Source organism: Camelina sativa, chromosome 17, assembly GCF_030686135.1.
Source record: "Camelina sativa cultivar CO46 ecotype springtype chromosome 17, ASM3068613v1".
In the NCBI taxonomy this organism is placed as follows: Eukaryota; Viridiplantae; Streptophyta; class Magnoliopsida; order Brassicales; family Brassicaceae; genus Camelina; species Camelina sativa.
The window spans coordinates 35,235,376-35,251,652 of NC_141896.1; the positions used below are offsets into that span (position 1 = coordinate 35,235,376).

The following is a 16,277-nucleotide window of genomic DNA, read 5'->3' on the forward strand; positions in this document are numbered from 1 at the left end:
AAGGATCAGCCTATTTTGTACCAGTTACGTCTCCCTTCATTTTGTCAAGATCCGAAGCCAAGCTCTCAATCTTCTCAGTCAACATGTCAAACCGCAAATCGCAACTGTTGAAACCTTCTCTCATCTGATCGAGCAGAGCTCCTCCCCACATGCCGAGCTCATCTTTAAACTCCTCCAAAATGTTGACACCCATGTCAATCGAAGGACATGGACAGTGCCTCTTCCCACTTGGTTCATCAAATTCACCGGCTCTCTTACTCGATCCCTTTTCTTCAATCTTAACCTTCGCATTGTTGGATTGATAAATACCAACCGTCTCCCACAAACCTCTCCCCCACTTCCATGGACCAAAATCCCCATTGAATGCTCTCAAAATGCTTTCAATCCTCTCATCTGATTCATCGTCTTGCCAAACAGGACTAATCATGCCACCAATGGTTTTGTAGTTTCTGAAGTTTTTCTACAATTTATATAAAACAAAAATCAAAAGCAAGTTCAAATCTAACACAATAGGGTTACCGACTCATCTAATATCGTAGATAAACTATAGACAAACCACGTGGATGCGTACCTATTTTAGAATATGCTCTTTGACATGTTTTCTTCCGCGAGAACCGCGGTAAACAAGCAACGGTGGAATTGGATTACCTGGGAACGGTTCCCCAATTAATTTAGCAAAATCAGGCATAGCTTCGTACACCCATATCTGTACAGGTTTGACAAATCCGTCTAAGGTGTAACTCTGCTTGTTTAAGTCCTTCTCCTTAATAGACTGAATCAGGTTCTTGAAAGCAACTCTTCCCCATGGATAATCAAGAAATGCATCTAAATCCATGACTAGCCTAGCCATATTAGACGGGTGGGTGTTGATGGTTTCCTAGCTTCTATAAACCCAGCGTAGATGGCTAAATAACCCAACCTAACACGCTCTATTCTATCCCAATCGTTTGAGTTCTTACATGCTGCGATCAGTTGCTCAATACTCGGACCGCTGTCTAAAGTGACTCCAAACTTCTCCCAAAACTCTTCCATCTCGTCTGTAACCTCAACCTCTGGCTGCTCCAACGACTCGACATCTTCACAGTTAAGTCGAGTGATGGCCTCAAACTCATTCAAAGAAAATCGTAGAGGGTTAGAGTTAACAAGACTCCAAATCTCGTAATTTTTGTTGCAGACTATCTGGAAGGTGAGCATATGGTGAACCAGCCTGGAAGCCCATTCAAATTGGAGACGGTTGAACTATAACAAGACACCTAGTCGAGATTGATAAATCTCGTCCCATTCATCCGGCTCGAGAGCTTTGTAGAGTTCATCAAACAGCTTCGTATCGTTGCTGTAATAGCCGATGCTTTTTTGAGGAAGAGGCTCATCACCTTTCGTGTAAAACCTCCGAGGAAATTCTGGTTGTCTCTCATCTATTCTGCAATAATTTTTAAAAAAATATATTGAGAAAGCGGAAGACTAATCCAAGAAGAGAAGGCTACTATCGAATTGCGGAAGAAGTTAAACCTTCAGTTTGATCGAAGAGAACAATAGCGAAGATAAGCGGCGGAGTTCGTCGAAATCGGCAGAGATCGTCGAAATCGGCGGAGATTAACGGCGGAGAAAAGCGGAAGCGAAGAGTTTCCTTATGAGGAAGAATTAGAGATAACTATCATTGTTATCTCCGTTTTCAAGTCATAAAATTTAAAATAATTAAAATAATCCCGGTTTTATAAAACCAAAACCGTTTAATTAGAAACAGAACCGGAAAACTATAAAGAAAGTGTAAAGAAACCAATTAAAACCGGATTCCGCGTATCGGTAAATTAAAAAATATAAATATTGCCGCCAACTAACATCAAATCAATTTATACCTTGTAATGATTATGTCGACGACTTTTTTCGCAGACTTCACCACGGGAAACTGAACCGTCTGCAAATCCATCAAATCAAATTAATTTTTGTACTATTATGCTGAAGACATATCAAGTAGACTTCTTTCTGGGGAAACTAAAACGTACTTTGAACTGCAAATCCATCAAATCAAATTAAATTTTGTACTAATATGCTGAAGACTTATCAAGTTGACTTCTTTCTGGGGAAACTAAAACGTATTTTAAACTGCAAATCCATCAAATCAAATTAATTTTTGTACTATTATGCTGAAGAATTATCAAGTAGACTTTTTTCTGGGAAACTAAAACGTAATTTAAGGAGTAAATCCATCAAATCAAATTAATTTTTGTACTAATATGCTGAAGACTTATCAAGTAGACTTCTTTCTCGGGAAACTAAAACGTACTTTAAGGAGTAACTCCATCAAATCAAATTAATTTTTGTACTACTATGCTGAAGACTTATCAAGTAGACTTCTTTCTGGGGAAACTAAAACGTACTTTAAACTGCAAAACTATCAAGTATAAAGTAATATGATATAGAATATTTTTAAGAATGAAACAAACGTGAATGATATGATGAATTGTAGTGATATAGAGAAATTTTCAATTACCCAACCGTGATCAGTCTCCAATTAAGCCTAGATGATTTATATTGACCGATACAAGACTTTCAATCACCAATTCTCTGTCATTCAAGACTTTCAAGATGAACTATGTACTATTTTTTTAAAAGAGAGAATAAATGATTTACTGATAACTTTTTTGGTTGCAGTTTTAAAATAATCAAAAGGCCCCGGGCTGGTTTATATATACGAGATGAAACGGTTACAATGAACAGTTACATAATTAATAACGCAAACCGTCGCGTCGTAAATCATTGACGAGTATCATTCGTCGACTGATTTCTTAATAGAGAAGTCTACTAAGTAGGTCAAAAAATGAAGTCAACGATATCGTCCAAATATTAAAGAAACTGAAGCAAGTTTAACAGATTACAGACATAAATACGCCATTCAAACAAACGGCCACGATAAAGAGAGGTTCACAGATTTTACTTGAAAGATCTACGAAGCAAAAGAGATTAATACAACAATTAAGATTATACCGGCGATTAAGACATTCTCGACCACCCCGCGTACACGACGAATTGACAGACGTAATTCCTTCATCTGATCTTTCACCTTCTCTAGCTCCTGCTGAACCCATAGCATTTCATCATTTTCCTGGATGGCTGTAATAGAATCCCTTTGGTCAGCAATTCCACCTCTCATTGCTTGAATTCTTGCATAATAGCCTCATCCCACCATTTCATAATATGGTCCTCTCCATCCTATACCGTATCATAGAAGTAAATATACCATAAGAATATTATCTATACGCAAATAATAATTATACCAAACGAATAAACCATCATACAATCTAACAACCTCATGGTTATTGCATCCAAAGAAAATCATTCCAGGATTGTCGACTATGGTGGAACATTTCATAACGGTTTCCCTTCCGCAGAAACATCTGTCAGGAATTCCAGCTGTCAGGCCAGTAAAGTTTACTTCGGGTGGACTTTCACTCCATACTTGCAAAGAACTAGAAGATGGCTGAGTGTAGCTGTATAACCCCATATCTATGTGTAAAATGAACAAAAAACTATGAGAACATATATATTTTTGAACAAAATTAGCTAAAGCGTTACAAAAGCAAATAGCCGACTTCCTATGATGAGAATACTTATCTGAGATGTCCTTCAGTTTCGAAGACGATAAATGATGAGGATAGAATCTGAATTTTAGAGAGCAACAATATTGAAATTTTAGAGAGAGAAATTGTGGAGAGAGAGAAATTGTGGAGAGAGAGAAAGCACATACAAACTAGGGTTCACCTACAGAAAGAAGTATTTATATGGTTACCGAATCCGGTTAGGTTAAAATAAGAGAATTGGTACGCATTCGGTTCGGTTCAGCTATCGGTTTGGTTAAATTGTCAGTGAGCTTAAAATAATATAATATTACTAGTTGATGGCATAAGAAAGTCAACCACGAATAGTCTACAGAGAAGTCTACTTAAGCAAACCCTAAATCAAATAATTATAACCTAATCAGTCTTACTTCCCTTAATTTGACTAGTTTATATGTAAATTTATTTTATTACAATGCAGGAAGTCTATGTGGTTATTATTTGGTCAAACGATTAACCAAATTATTTTTTATAATTTTTAAAATTAAAATTTTACCTATAATTAATGAGTAGACTTACTTTGAAGTCAACCACGAGTAGTCTATAGAGAAGTCTACTTAAGCAAACCCTAAATCAAATAATTTTAACCTAATCAGTCTTACCTCCCTTAATTTGACTAGTTTATATGTAAATTTATTTTATTACAATGCAGGAAGTATATGTGGTTATTATTTGGTCAAACGGTTAACCAAATTATTTTTTATAATTTTTAAAATGAAAATTTTACCTATAATTAAGGAGTAGACTTACTTTGAAGTCAACCACGAGTCTACTTAAGCAAACCCTAAATCAAATAATTTTAACCTAATCAGCCTTACCTCCCTTAATTTGACTAGTTTATATGTAAATTTATTTTATTACAATGCAGGAAGTATATGTGGTTATTATTTGGTCAAACGGTTAACTAAATTATTTTTTATAATTTTTAAAATTAAAATTTTACTTATAATTAAGGAGTAGACTTACTTTGAAGTCTCCCCTTTGACGTTAATTTGAAATCAACTTTAAAGATATCTATTGCAGATTTCATCGGGTTAAATCTGTCATTTCGACTTCTGTTTTTTGTTTGGTCGTAATGGGGTCAACTGTAATTTCAGCATCCTTAGTGGTTATGTTTCTCGAAAAACGAATATGGAGTCTACGAGCTCATTTAAATGCAAATAAAGGTACTAAAATGCAATTGCCCAAATAATCATTATGTATAATATCTATGTGTTCACAATTTCAATTATGTAAAATTATTTCGCTCTTCACAGTTTATAATATCTATGTTAATCTCTCTTTTCATAATTTTCTAATTATTTAAAGAGAAATTACCTAGAATATTACATAAAAGTAGGTTTATTACTAGACTAACACGTTGAGATTTTCGACTTACTAGAATAACACATAAAAGTTTGCAAATTACTTCTATATCTGAGCTGTGTGTTTTATTACGTTTTATGTCATTTATAAATTAAATTTAATTGAAAAAAACATGAGATTGATTCATCATTTCATCTTCTTCAACTTTGCTTCATCTTCTTCGACTAAATCATGGCATCCAAACAAAAGAAACCATATTCTTGTTGGAGTTGAGTATCAAGAGTGAATGGAAAGAAATCTTGAAGAACAATTCGACATTTGTTACCAATCTTAGAATAGTTTGGTGACTAAAGAAAAAAGAAACTATATCCTCCTCTTCCCTCGCCGTTTCCGATATTCTTCTCCACTCTGTCTCTTCCAATCTCCCTTGCTCTCTCAGTTTTTCTTCCTCCCTCATGGCTATCATTGCTGCTCATGGCCAAGCGCAAGAGCATAGTTACTACCAGAAACCCTAATTTCGTCACGCCCACAAAGATTCCATAAGAAAATGACGTTTTCTCTGCAGATCTAAGTCTTGCTCGATGGGAAATACGTTCCTCGCGCTGTTCTTATGGATCTGGAGCCTGGTACCATGGATTCCCTCAGATCTGGTCCCTTTGGTCAGATTTTTCGTCCTGATAACTTCGTCTTTGGCCAGTCCGGTGCTGGTAACAACTGGGCCAAAGGTCATTATACAGAAGGTGCTGAGTTGATTGATTCCGTTCTCGATGTTGTCAGGAAGGAGGCTGAGAACAGCGATTGTCTTCAAGGTGCGAACCATTTTTTTTTAATCTCGATCTGTTTTTTTTTTTTTTTTTTTTTTTTTGAATCTGCGTAGGAAACGAGAACGAACGAAATCGATTTAGGTCTTTGTTGATTGAGATTTGTTTTGTGTTATGTACATTTGTGTGATATATATGGTTTTGTTTATTGGATATTTAGGTTTCCAAGTGTGTCATTCATTGGGTGGAGGAACCGGATCTGGAATGGGAACTCTTTTGATTTCTAAGATTAGAGATGAGTATCCAGATCGTATGATGATGACTTTTTCAGTGTTTCCTTCTCCTAAGGTCTCTGACACTGTTGTTGAGCCATACAATGCTACTCTCTCTGTGCATCAGCTTGTTGAAAATGCTGACGAGTGTATGGTTTTGGACAATGGGGCTCTTTACGATATCTGTTTCCGTACCTTGAAGCTTGCTAACCCTACCTGTGAGTATATTATTATACAATCTCTTGTAACTGGTTTATTTATGTGATGTGATGTGATTTGAGTCCTGAATTCTTTTGTTTCTTTGTGTGTTTCATTAGTTGGTGATCTTAACCACCTCATCTCTGCTACAATGAGTGGTGTTACCTGCTGTCTTCGTTTCCCTGGTAAGCTAAACTCTGACCTTAGGAAGCTTCCTGTGAACCTTATCCCCTTCCCAAAGGCTTCACTTCTTCATGGTTGGTTTCGCTCCATTGACATCGAGAGGATCACAGCAATACAGTGCCTTGAGTGTCCCTGAACTGACCCAGCAGATGTGGGATGCTAAGAACATGATGTGCGCTGCTGACCCTCGTCATGGACGTTACTTGACTGCATCCGCTGTGTTCCGTGGAAAGCTGAGCACCAAAGAGGTTGATGAGCAGATGATGAACATTCAGAACAAGAACTCATCATACTTTGTGGAATGGATCCCAAACAACGTCAAGTCCAGTGTCTGTGATATTGCACCAAAGGGTTTGAAAATGGCGTCCACTTTCATTGGTAACTCAACTTCAATCCAGGAGATGTTCAGGCGTGTGAGTGAGTAGTTCACAGCTATGTTCAGGAGAAAGGCTTTCCTTCATTGGTACACAGGAGAAGGCATGGACGAGATGGAGTTCACTGAAGCAGAGAGCAACATGAATGATCTTGTCGCAGAGTACCAGCAGTACCAAGATGCTACAGCCGGAGAAGAGGAGTACGAGGAGGAAGAAGAGGACTACGAGACTTAAGATGTTGTCTAATGGCTCCCTTGGATTCGTAAGCTGTGTAAGCAAGCAGCATTCTCTTTCTTCTCTTTCCTTCAACCCTGAATTTTTTTCCGTAATATCTCTTTATTTCGTTCATGTGTGTTCCTTCTGTTATTGAAACCCATTCTCGTTCTGGATTTGTTTAACTTTTGCGTGTATTGCTTATTGTTTTTATCAGTGGAAAAATATTGCTTTTGTTCTTTCAAGTTTTGTGTCGCGTTTTGCTCAGAGCTTTCATTTCCCTACTCGAAACATACACTCTCAGTTTCAAAGTAACTCTATAATAGTGATAAAAAAAAATCATTTCTTCAGTTGTTCAAACTATACATCATTTAGTGTAGTAATTGTCAAGCCTAAACACTTCGTTGACCTATGGAGAAGATTCTGAAGCAGTTCTCTGACATGCTTTTTCGTTATCTTCCCTTTCTTTGATTAAACCTTTTCAATGTTTCCTTTTCCGTCTCTGACACTGTTGTTGAGCCATACAATGCTACTCTCTCTGTGCATCAGCTTGTCGAGATTACTGACAAGTGTATGGTTTTAGACAATGAGGCTCTTTAGGATATCTGTTTCCGTACCTTGAAGCTTGCTCACCCTACCTGTGAGTATATTATACAATCTCTTGTAAATGGTTTATTCATGTGATGTGATGTGATTGAGTCCTGACTTGTTTTGTTTCTTTTGTGTGTTTCATTAGTTGGTGATTTAAACCACTTCATCTCTGCTACAATGAGTGGTGTTACTTCCTGTCTTCGTTTCCCTGGTCAACTAAACTCTGACCTTAGGAAGCTTGCTGTGAACCTTATCCCCTTCCCAAGGCTTCACTTCGTCATGGTTGGTTTCGCTCCATTGACATCGAGAGGATCATGAGATTTGCTTATCCTATGTTTTTATTCTATTCTTCGGTCTGTTTGTTTCCGATTTCTAGGTTATATCTTTAGGAGAAATTGATTCAAAATTGATTCAAGAAGTAAGCGTTTTTTCTGAAACCTAAGTTGTCGGGTAAGCCTCTAGATCTTATGCCCTTGTTCTGTTTTCCTCTTTTTGTTTTTACTTCTTGTTGAATCAATGTTTGTTTGATTTTTGTCAACTCCTCCTTTACTCTGATTCTGCTTCCTTCGTGAGTTTCCCCTTTGTAAGTGCGTTTCCCTTTGTAAGTGCGATTAGTATTTACTCTTTAGGGTTTTTTTGCTTTGATTTGTTACCGGTTTTGCTAGTGAGTTGCCTTTAATTTTTAGTTAGGTTTCAGCGTTTACGTTTTAGTTTGATTTTTGTCAAATCTTATTTTTTTCGCTGCAGATACATGGATAAGAAACTTAGTGAGATTGACGCTTTAAGCCTCCATCTATCTCTCAACGATTTTTAAATCAGTTGTCCATTTATGCCAATTTGCAAATCCACTGCTTATAGCATCTGAGGCTAGAAGTGTTGTGTGAGACGACTTGTGTCCATCGATCTCTTCCAATTTTGGTTCTGTCTAGCTAAAAACTTGAAATATTTTTTATTTGCTTCAAAATTAGGGAGAGATAGAAACATGTAATAAATATATTGATACAGTGGTGTCGAATAAATGATATAGGTTTGGTATTAGTTGTGTTGTTGAGTCTTGAGATAGATTCCAGGGAGATTTTTTTTAAGAACAAGGAATAAGATCCATGTTTTTTTTCTTCATGTTTTAGGGAGATGTATCCTTACTAGCTCAAGCAACAATGCGGTGGGACAGTTTACTTCTAAGATGAATGGTATGGTTAGTTTCCTTGTGATTTTTATCTTAAAGTGGTGATTGTTGGTGTGGGTACGTGAATTTTACTCAGCTATTGAGATCTGATTGTGGGTTTAGATTTGGGTGATGCTATTGAATCTCTGTTTTAAGAAGTTCTTATCTCTCTGTTTGATGATTGCCTTTTGCTTATTAAAGTTGATATCTTCTTGCCATTTAATTAGTTGGAACGCTCTACTCACGAGTTGTTGTTTTTTATAAGGTTTAATCGCCCTTACCGGTTCGAAGATTTACTCTGCTTCTTTCTCTTCTTCTCCTAGGTTATCGTTTTTTTTTTTCATATAATTCTTCATAGTTGAGATTGTTTGGAATTTAATCATCTTTCTCTTGGTTAGAGTATAATTTTGGCGATTATGCTTTGTGATTGGTTGATTCAGCTTCGATGGTTTTTAGCGTAGGTTTTGATATTTTTTGTGTTGTTTGCTTTGCCGATTGATTCTGATTTATTTTGTGTGAATTATCTTTTGCTATGTGACTGTAAAATCATCTGCTCTTGCATTTTTTTTGATTCAGAATTTTACGTTGATGAATTATGATTTTGATAGGATTGAGTGTAATTCAGAAACTTTGATTAGTCATAAATATGGTGTATCTTAATTTATATACCTGGTAAAAGCTTGTTTTCACCCCTAAAAATGTTTGTATGCATAAAACACTTGATTTATGCCATCTAATATGCCTCTGTTTTACTTGCTCGCAGAATAATAATTGGAGGCATCACTTTACTGAACCAATGAGCCTTGTAGCCATGTGCTCCAAATAAACTGCTGCAGAATTTAAGCAAGAGGAGCACGAGGAGGCACCAAAATTCAAAAGAAAAACCTTAGAAAAAGGTACTACTGAAGTTATGTAGTTTAGTACTATTTACTTCATTTGACTCATTCTCTCTATCTAACTTGGAATCACATCAAATCACCTAGATCCTTTGCAACACCAAATTCCTTTCTTTATGAATAACTAATATTTGTTGCGTCTTTCAGTTCAACTCTTCACTGATTTTTTCTTGATACAATTGATGGTTTTTGATTGCAGGTCTGAGTAATGAGTTACGATATGGGTACTAAAGAATCATTTTTTTTTGTTGGAGTTTCTTCGAATTGAGATTGATTAAAATCTGTATGATCGTTTGCACTTTGCCTGAAAACTTGTCACGGTTATCTCAAGCCAAAGGCAGTCATTTATCCCTCTCTCAATCTAACTTGGTTAAAATTTCACTAAGTGTTTGTGTTGTATTAGTGGATCTTATACAGGTTTGGAGATTGGATATCAAGGCTTGAACCAAGTGTTTAAGCTTCTAAGAGGAAACTCACGAGGATGATTCAAAGCTTGAGAAGTCGAGACAAAAGAAGAAGAAAAAGTAGCAAGCCATAGGAAAAGTTCTGACTAAGGGTAGCAAGTTCAGTGATAGTAGTTTAAATTTTGGGATTCGAGACTTGTGTTATGTATGAACTGCTAGTCGGTTTATGAAATGATGTATTTTTTTAAGAATTTTTATTATCTATAAATTGAATCAATGTTTTACAAATTAAGCTGGTTCCACCAAATGTAAATAGCCTCGTACAATTGCATAACATAAGAGTCATAACATTGAATATTATAGCATCGCAAAAAAAAACAGTAGATCATAGCACATATAGAATTTTGTTTGATTTACAACAAAGGAGGGACTGCTATTTGTTTGGTTGTAATTAATAGAATTTTAGGATGAATGTGAGGTGTTTAGATCTACCTCCGTTCTTTAAGAATGTTTGATTTGCAACAGGATATTAGTAAAAAATTATTTGGTATACACATAATTATACATAGTTGTCCAGTTGTACTCTCATATTCATAGTTGAACTTTTGCATTTTTTCGTATTTCCAGTTGGACTATAATATAAATTATTAATTAGCAGTTGACCACAAGATTTATCAGTATTAATTAGCATATACAAGGTTTTCATAACACAATGTTCATAAAAGGTTGGGTTTCACCTCTTTTGTTTCATTTGAGGTGATCACTTACTAAGTCTTCCTTATACTTTAAAGAGTGTTTTATGTGAAAACGATAATATATATTAGAAAGTGATAAATTCTTGTATTGTTGATTAAACATGGTTATTTAATATTTCAATATGTAAAGAAATTCTTATAAACCTTAATTATCATTTTCATATTTTAAATATAAATGTAAATCTAAATATATATTTAGTTGTACCTAGTTGAACTGAGTATTATATATTTATGTTATCTAACTATTACCCTCTATAGTTAAAATGTAATTTTGTGTGGTTATTATTCATTACCTCTCAAAAATATAATAAATAAATAAACAATTACAAATTACATAGGTTGTTCTAGTAACATCTCTTACTTTTTCTAGTAACATCTCTTACTTGTTCTGTTTCTGGTGAACAACAACGACAATATTAGCTAGGGTTGTAGAAGAAGATATGTTGAAGATAACTAAAAAATTACAATAATATCGTTCATTAAAATGGATTTATGGACACTAAGCAAAAAACGTTATGTATGTACACTAAACTCAAGAACGTTATGTATGTATGCGTTCATATGTACGTACACGTTTATATGTATGTACACGTTTGATTTTAGGTTTAATGAACCCGGAATTACCAGAATATCCTCGTCTTCTACTTCTAACATACGACTGAAAACCCTAATTTTCCCTGCCTCACTTTATTTTTTCACGACTTATGTCTATTTTTTTGGTTTCACTTATGGGGTTTTTACTCAACTATTATAGATTTTCATCTTAACATCTGATTTCTAAATTAAAAACCTATAAAAAGTGAGTTATATAGATTTCTGAAACGATATCTTGCTCTTCCATGGATGAACCCAGAGGAAAGATTTCCGAAACTGAGTAGGAAAAAGACGTTTGCTCCGGCCGACAAACAGAACATGATTGATGAATCTGCTACAAACTTTATTACATGAACACCATTATTCGGAAGAACAGCAAACGTGTTTAGATCTTCCTCCAATAAGTCTATTACAACGCTAGACTGTCTTTGCCAGCTCAAACAAATTCGTGTTATTCTGGTAAGACTTTACAGCTGTCAATCTTGCTTACTAAATCTACCACGGACAAGAAGCCTACCACAACACAACGAAAATTATTTCAAAAAACAAACAAAGTATACCAAAAATATCTGTAACGAGAGAAGGCTGTCGCATAAATCTGTCGCAACAGACCATTAGTCTATCATAAATATCTTTTGGGTCATATTGACTGTTGAAGGTGTACGTCAGATATTTTTGGTACACTTAGTTTTTGATACACATATACGTCCACCGATAAGTGTACCAACACTACAACTAAGTGTACCATCTACGTCGATGGCAAAGTGTACCAGCACTACAACTAAGTGTACCAAAAATATCTGACGTACACCTTTAATCAGTCCACGTGTATAAATCTACCATCAAAGGATCGGTAGACTTAGTCCCAACTTCCAATGTTTTTTTTTTCTAATGGCATTAGCCGTAATTACGTTTTTTCCCAACACTAGTTTCAGGGGTAGTATAGGTACAATGTGTTAGTCTAGTAATTACAAACAATTGTATGTTACTTTTGTAATAAGGAAGCTTTTATGCAATATTCTAGTAACTCACCCTTATTTAAATTCATGAATTTTATATAATTTTTTGGTTTTTTTTTTTCCCAACTGCTACCTCCAAGTGCTAAATTTTCTTTTCCTTTTAATCTCCTCTTTAATAGATAGTCAGATTTTGTTTCATATAAAACGTGTACTAGCTTTTTTTAATTGTGTACCTAAATTGAACTATTTGCCATGGTAATTTTCAAATTCAAAGATTTGAACTAGTATCAATCCATATAATATTTCTAAACTTTCAATAAATATTATTTGTCACACCAAATTTTTACTACAATGTTTAGAAATAAGCTGAGATACCTTAATACCTAGTCTTTATAAAAGGTTAAGATAGATTAGTTTTGTAAAAGAATTTAGTAATTAGTTTTTAACTGATTATATATCTGGTAAGACATTGATATGAAATTTTAAACTCTAAACCAACAATTTAATTATATATTCTAATATAATATCCAACACTTCAAAAAATCAAAATTTACAAAATCTTCAATAAACTTTTCAAATCTAGCCATATGTGAATCTAATATCACTAACCATTGACCAAAAATAAAAATAAAAACTAATTAACTTTAACAAAATCATTACCTTTTCAATTTTTTCTTATGTTTTCTCTTATAAATAAAAGACATTACATTGAACGATAACTACAATTTTATATAACAAAATTAATGTTAAATAGCTTATATTATTATTTTGAACTTCAACATGCATTCTATATTGGATAAAATATATACTAAATCTTTTATTAAATTACAATAATATAAATTAAATAGGTATGAGATTTAGTATAAATTGTATCTTTGTTGTGTAAGAGATTTATATATATATATTTTAAGAAAAATGATTAAATTACCTTTTTCTTAAAAATAGAAAAGGGTTAAGGAAATTAGAAAATTAATTCATATAATATCATAAATAAGAAAATAATACATTTAATTATTAATTGTAAATACTCACCTCTATATCTAAACAAATAAAGTAAATAATTGTCTCATATTTTTGCTACGCCAAAATTTAATTGTAAATACTCACCTCTATATCTAAACAAATAGAAACCACCACTTCATCACCTGCTCAAATTAACCCTAGAGCTACTCTCTCAAATTAAGAGATCATTGTAGTACTTAGGGGTCGAATGCCACAAAGACTCTTGTTTACACAATAGATTGCAGAGTTTTATTATTACGCTAAACATAATAATTTAAATAGAAAAGCAATGCAAAAATATTAAATTAGAAGGTTGTAAATTCAAGGGATTAAAAAGCTAGGTCTAGGGAATTTCTCAAGAAATTACATAATATTAAATCAATAAATAAATAGGATTCAAACAATTAAAATCAGATCTAAAACTCTAAACTCAATTGTAAAATAAATCAGTTCTCACTGCAAATATTTTCTAAGTTTAAAACCCAAAAATCCAAATCTCTTTGTAAAAATCAAGGTAAAAACCAGCTTTGAAAACAAGTTTAGGTTATTCACAAAATTACTAAATCAAAGGTTTTATCAGGAAAATCAATTATATTCTCATATCAAAGGTTTTATCAGGAAAATCAATTATATTCTCATATCAAATTATTTTCCTAGGTTATTAATTATAGGTGATCAATCAAAAATTAATATGAAGAACAACCTATGATGAAAATTTCAGAAGATAATGAATCCTAAATAACATATCTAATAATTCATAAAAAAAACTTGTGAAAAACCCTGAACCTAACAAGCAAACTACTTAGACATATTCAATGAAACACAAAACACCATTCTTAAAAAGTAAGAAGGGAGTTTATGATGCTTCTCTCTATAGATGAAATCATATATGTCTCTCCCAAAAGCTCTCAATATCTCTCTCTTAAAAAGTTGTTGAAAATAAAGCTTAGGTCTAAACAATGACCTAGAAAACCTATTTATATTCCGAAAACACGTCCAGAGACTAATGATGCAAATATAGAAAACTTCGTGGTCAATTTGTAAATCTTCAAAACTTGGGCCTTGTGTCGGCTAACAGGGGTGTCGACCGACACCAAGTGTGGTGTCGATCGACACCATCACTCTTGATTGTCTCCAAGTTGACTTCCTTCGGTTAAATGCTCCAAAATATTCCAAATTGCTCCACTTTGCTCCATTCATGCTAAAATCCTATAAAAACTGTAAAGACTCACAAAAAAACCTAAATCACACACAAAAAAACTCTAAAGACTCCTTATATCATGGCTAAAACACTTAAAAACCATGATATATTTTATGACGATGCTCACAACAAAAAATGTTGCAAATATTGTCACTGCAAATTTTATTTCCGACTCTTAGAAGTTTTTTTACTTCTCTCCTTAGCTTTGTCTGTTCCGCAATAATCTGCGAGAGCTTTGTATTGATCATTAAGGATCCAATATGGTTGTTGACCCATTTCTTTAACTCGGCTAATCATATCAATTAGCTTAGTTGCAGCACATTTGTGAAACTTTTATGCACCTCATGTTTAATGATGGGATGCCAATTGAATTTTTTTCAGATAAAAATATTTAAAAATATATGGTTATGTAGAGGTGGCGTTTATAACGATTTATAGAAAGACAAATTAAAGTATACTCCATCTGGTTTTTATTACTTGTCATTCTAGAGAGATTTTTTTTTTGTTTTAAATTACTTGTCATTCTCATTTTCCAATGTAACATTTACAATAAAATTCCAAATAAAACCCTATTAAACTAACAGAATAAATAATATAATAAATTATTTGTAAGGATAAACTTGTTAATTTATACAGTTTCTTAATTCACGTGAAATTCTCTAGAATGACAAGTAAATAAAAACGGAAGGAGTATATATATATATATCATTATTATCCTAAAAGTGTTAAACCATCGCTCCTTACCAATTATTAGTGTAGTTGAGTAGTTTCGATACCAACCAGGAAACTCAGATCAAATTATTTTTCTTATCTCACTGGTGATTATAGAATCAAGTTTTAACCTACAAATGAATACACCCTCAAAACATTATTTGTATAATGAGCCAATTAAAATTAGGGACCAAGCCAATGTCTCTCGAGTGTAACCAATGAAGATAGGTTTCCTATATAGGATTGACTCTGGATAAGGAATCTCACCTATTAAAAAAAGGTGGGGAAATGCTCAAGGCCACTAACCATAAACCTTTTAGGCCAATTTCAAGTATAATTTGATGGGTAAGTTGGTTTAATTTGTCTCACCTGCAGATCAATTGGTGACAGCTTGTCCTGTGGGAAGGTTGTTAAAGGTTGAGGACCAGGGTTCGAGGAATGCCTGGCGCACCAATAACCTACTGGTGGATTGGGATATCCACAGTGATGGGTTAGGATCGATGCCCTGCAGGGCCAGCTTGGAGTCCGTTGGGATGGCTAGCGGTGGGCTAGCAGGGTCCACGGACGGTCCGTTGGGACAGCTAGCGGTGGGCTAGTGGGGTCCGCGGAACGGGTTGTCACAGTAGTACCGCCCCTTTAGAACTCGACTTAACAATGAATCTGGATATCGCAATAGTCTCCAGACTTGCTAGGCAAGTAACGCCAGATTAAACTCCACTAAGTCTCTAAACCCAAGTCCACCTTGCTCTAGCGGAATACTGATCTTGTCCCATGCCACCCAATGCAATCCTCTATTGTTATTCTTGGCACTCCACTAGAATCTAGCAATTGCTCCTCTAAGTTTGTTGATTATTTGCTTGGGAAGGAGAAAGCACGACATAACATAAGTTGGTAATGCTTGAGCGACAGACTTAATTAAGACTTCCTTACCACCCTTTGAGAGGAATTTTGCTGACCAAGAGTTTATCCTAGAATTTAATCTTTCCTAGACAAAGGCAAAGACTTGTTGTTTTGAACCACATATTGTCTCAGGGAGCCCCAAATACGTCCCCATTCCTCCTTCCTTCGGTATACCGATC

At 34.3% G+C, this 16,277-nt stretch overlaps 2 protein-coding genes and 1 pseudogene across 11 annotated transcripts; 2 read left to right on the plus strand and 1 right to left on the minus strand.

Annotated features, from left to right (window-relative positions):
• Positions 1-571: 571 nt before the first annotated feature.
• On the minus strand, positions 572-3,151 carry LOC147924751 (uncharacterized; annotated as a pseudogene).
• Positions 3,152-4,971: 1,820 nt separating this feature from the next.
• On the plus strand, positions 4,972-7,165 carry LOC104725007 (tubulin beta-4 chain-like). Its single transcript, XM_087495991.1, has 3 exons — positions 4,972-5,728; positions 5,901-6,170; positions 6,270-7,165. The coding sequence occupies exons 1-3, from the start codon at positions 5,530-5,532 to the stop codon at positions 6,467-6,469; spliced, it is 669 nt and encodes a 222-aa protein (XP_087352117.1). The 5' UTR covers positions 4,972-5,529; the 3' UTR covers positions 6,470-7,165.
• LOC147924752 (uncharacterized) lies at positions 6,768-10,264 on the plus strand. Of its 10 annotated transcripts, none has more exons than XR_015587161.1 (7): positions 6,768-6,978; positions 7,470-7,560; positions 7,657-7,793; positions 7,888-8,094; positions 8,259-8,701; positions 9,440-9,572; positions 9,772-10,264. XR_015587161.1 is itself a non-coding variant. In XM_087495990.1 (2 exons), exon 1 carries the CDS (start codon positions 6,768-6,770, stop codon positions 6,939-6,941), a length of 174 nt encoding a protein of 57 aa, XP_087352116.1. In that variant the 3' UTR covers positions 6,942-6,978; positions 9,440-9,560. The 10 variants fall into 10 exon arrangements, 1 of the variants encoding a protein (XP_087352116.1); XR_015587163.1 differs by having other exon boundaries at positions 7,888-7,961; positions 8,639-8,701; XR_015587160.1 differs by having other exon boundaries at positions 7,888-8,701.
• Positions 10,265-16,277: the final 6,013 nt, after the last annotated feature.

Coding starts and splice junctions, on each gene's coding strand:
- LOC147924752 (XM_087495990.1), top strand. CDS start 6,768: ATGTTCAGGAGAAAGGCTTTCCTTCATTGGTACACAGGAGAAGGCATG.
- LOC104725007 (XM_087495991.1), top strand. CDS start 5,530: ATGGATCTGGAGCCTGGTACCATGGATTCCCTCAGATCTGGTCCCTTT. Junction 5,729..5,900: donor GAACAGCGATTGTCTTCAAG/GTGCGAACCATT, acceptor TTGGATATTTAG/GTTTCCAAGTGTGTCATTCA. Junction 6,171..6,269: donor GAAGCTTGCTAACCCTACCT/GTGAGTATATTA, acceptor GTGTTTCATTAG/TTGGTGATCTTAACCACCTC.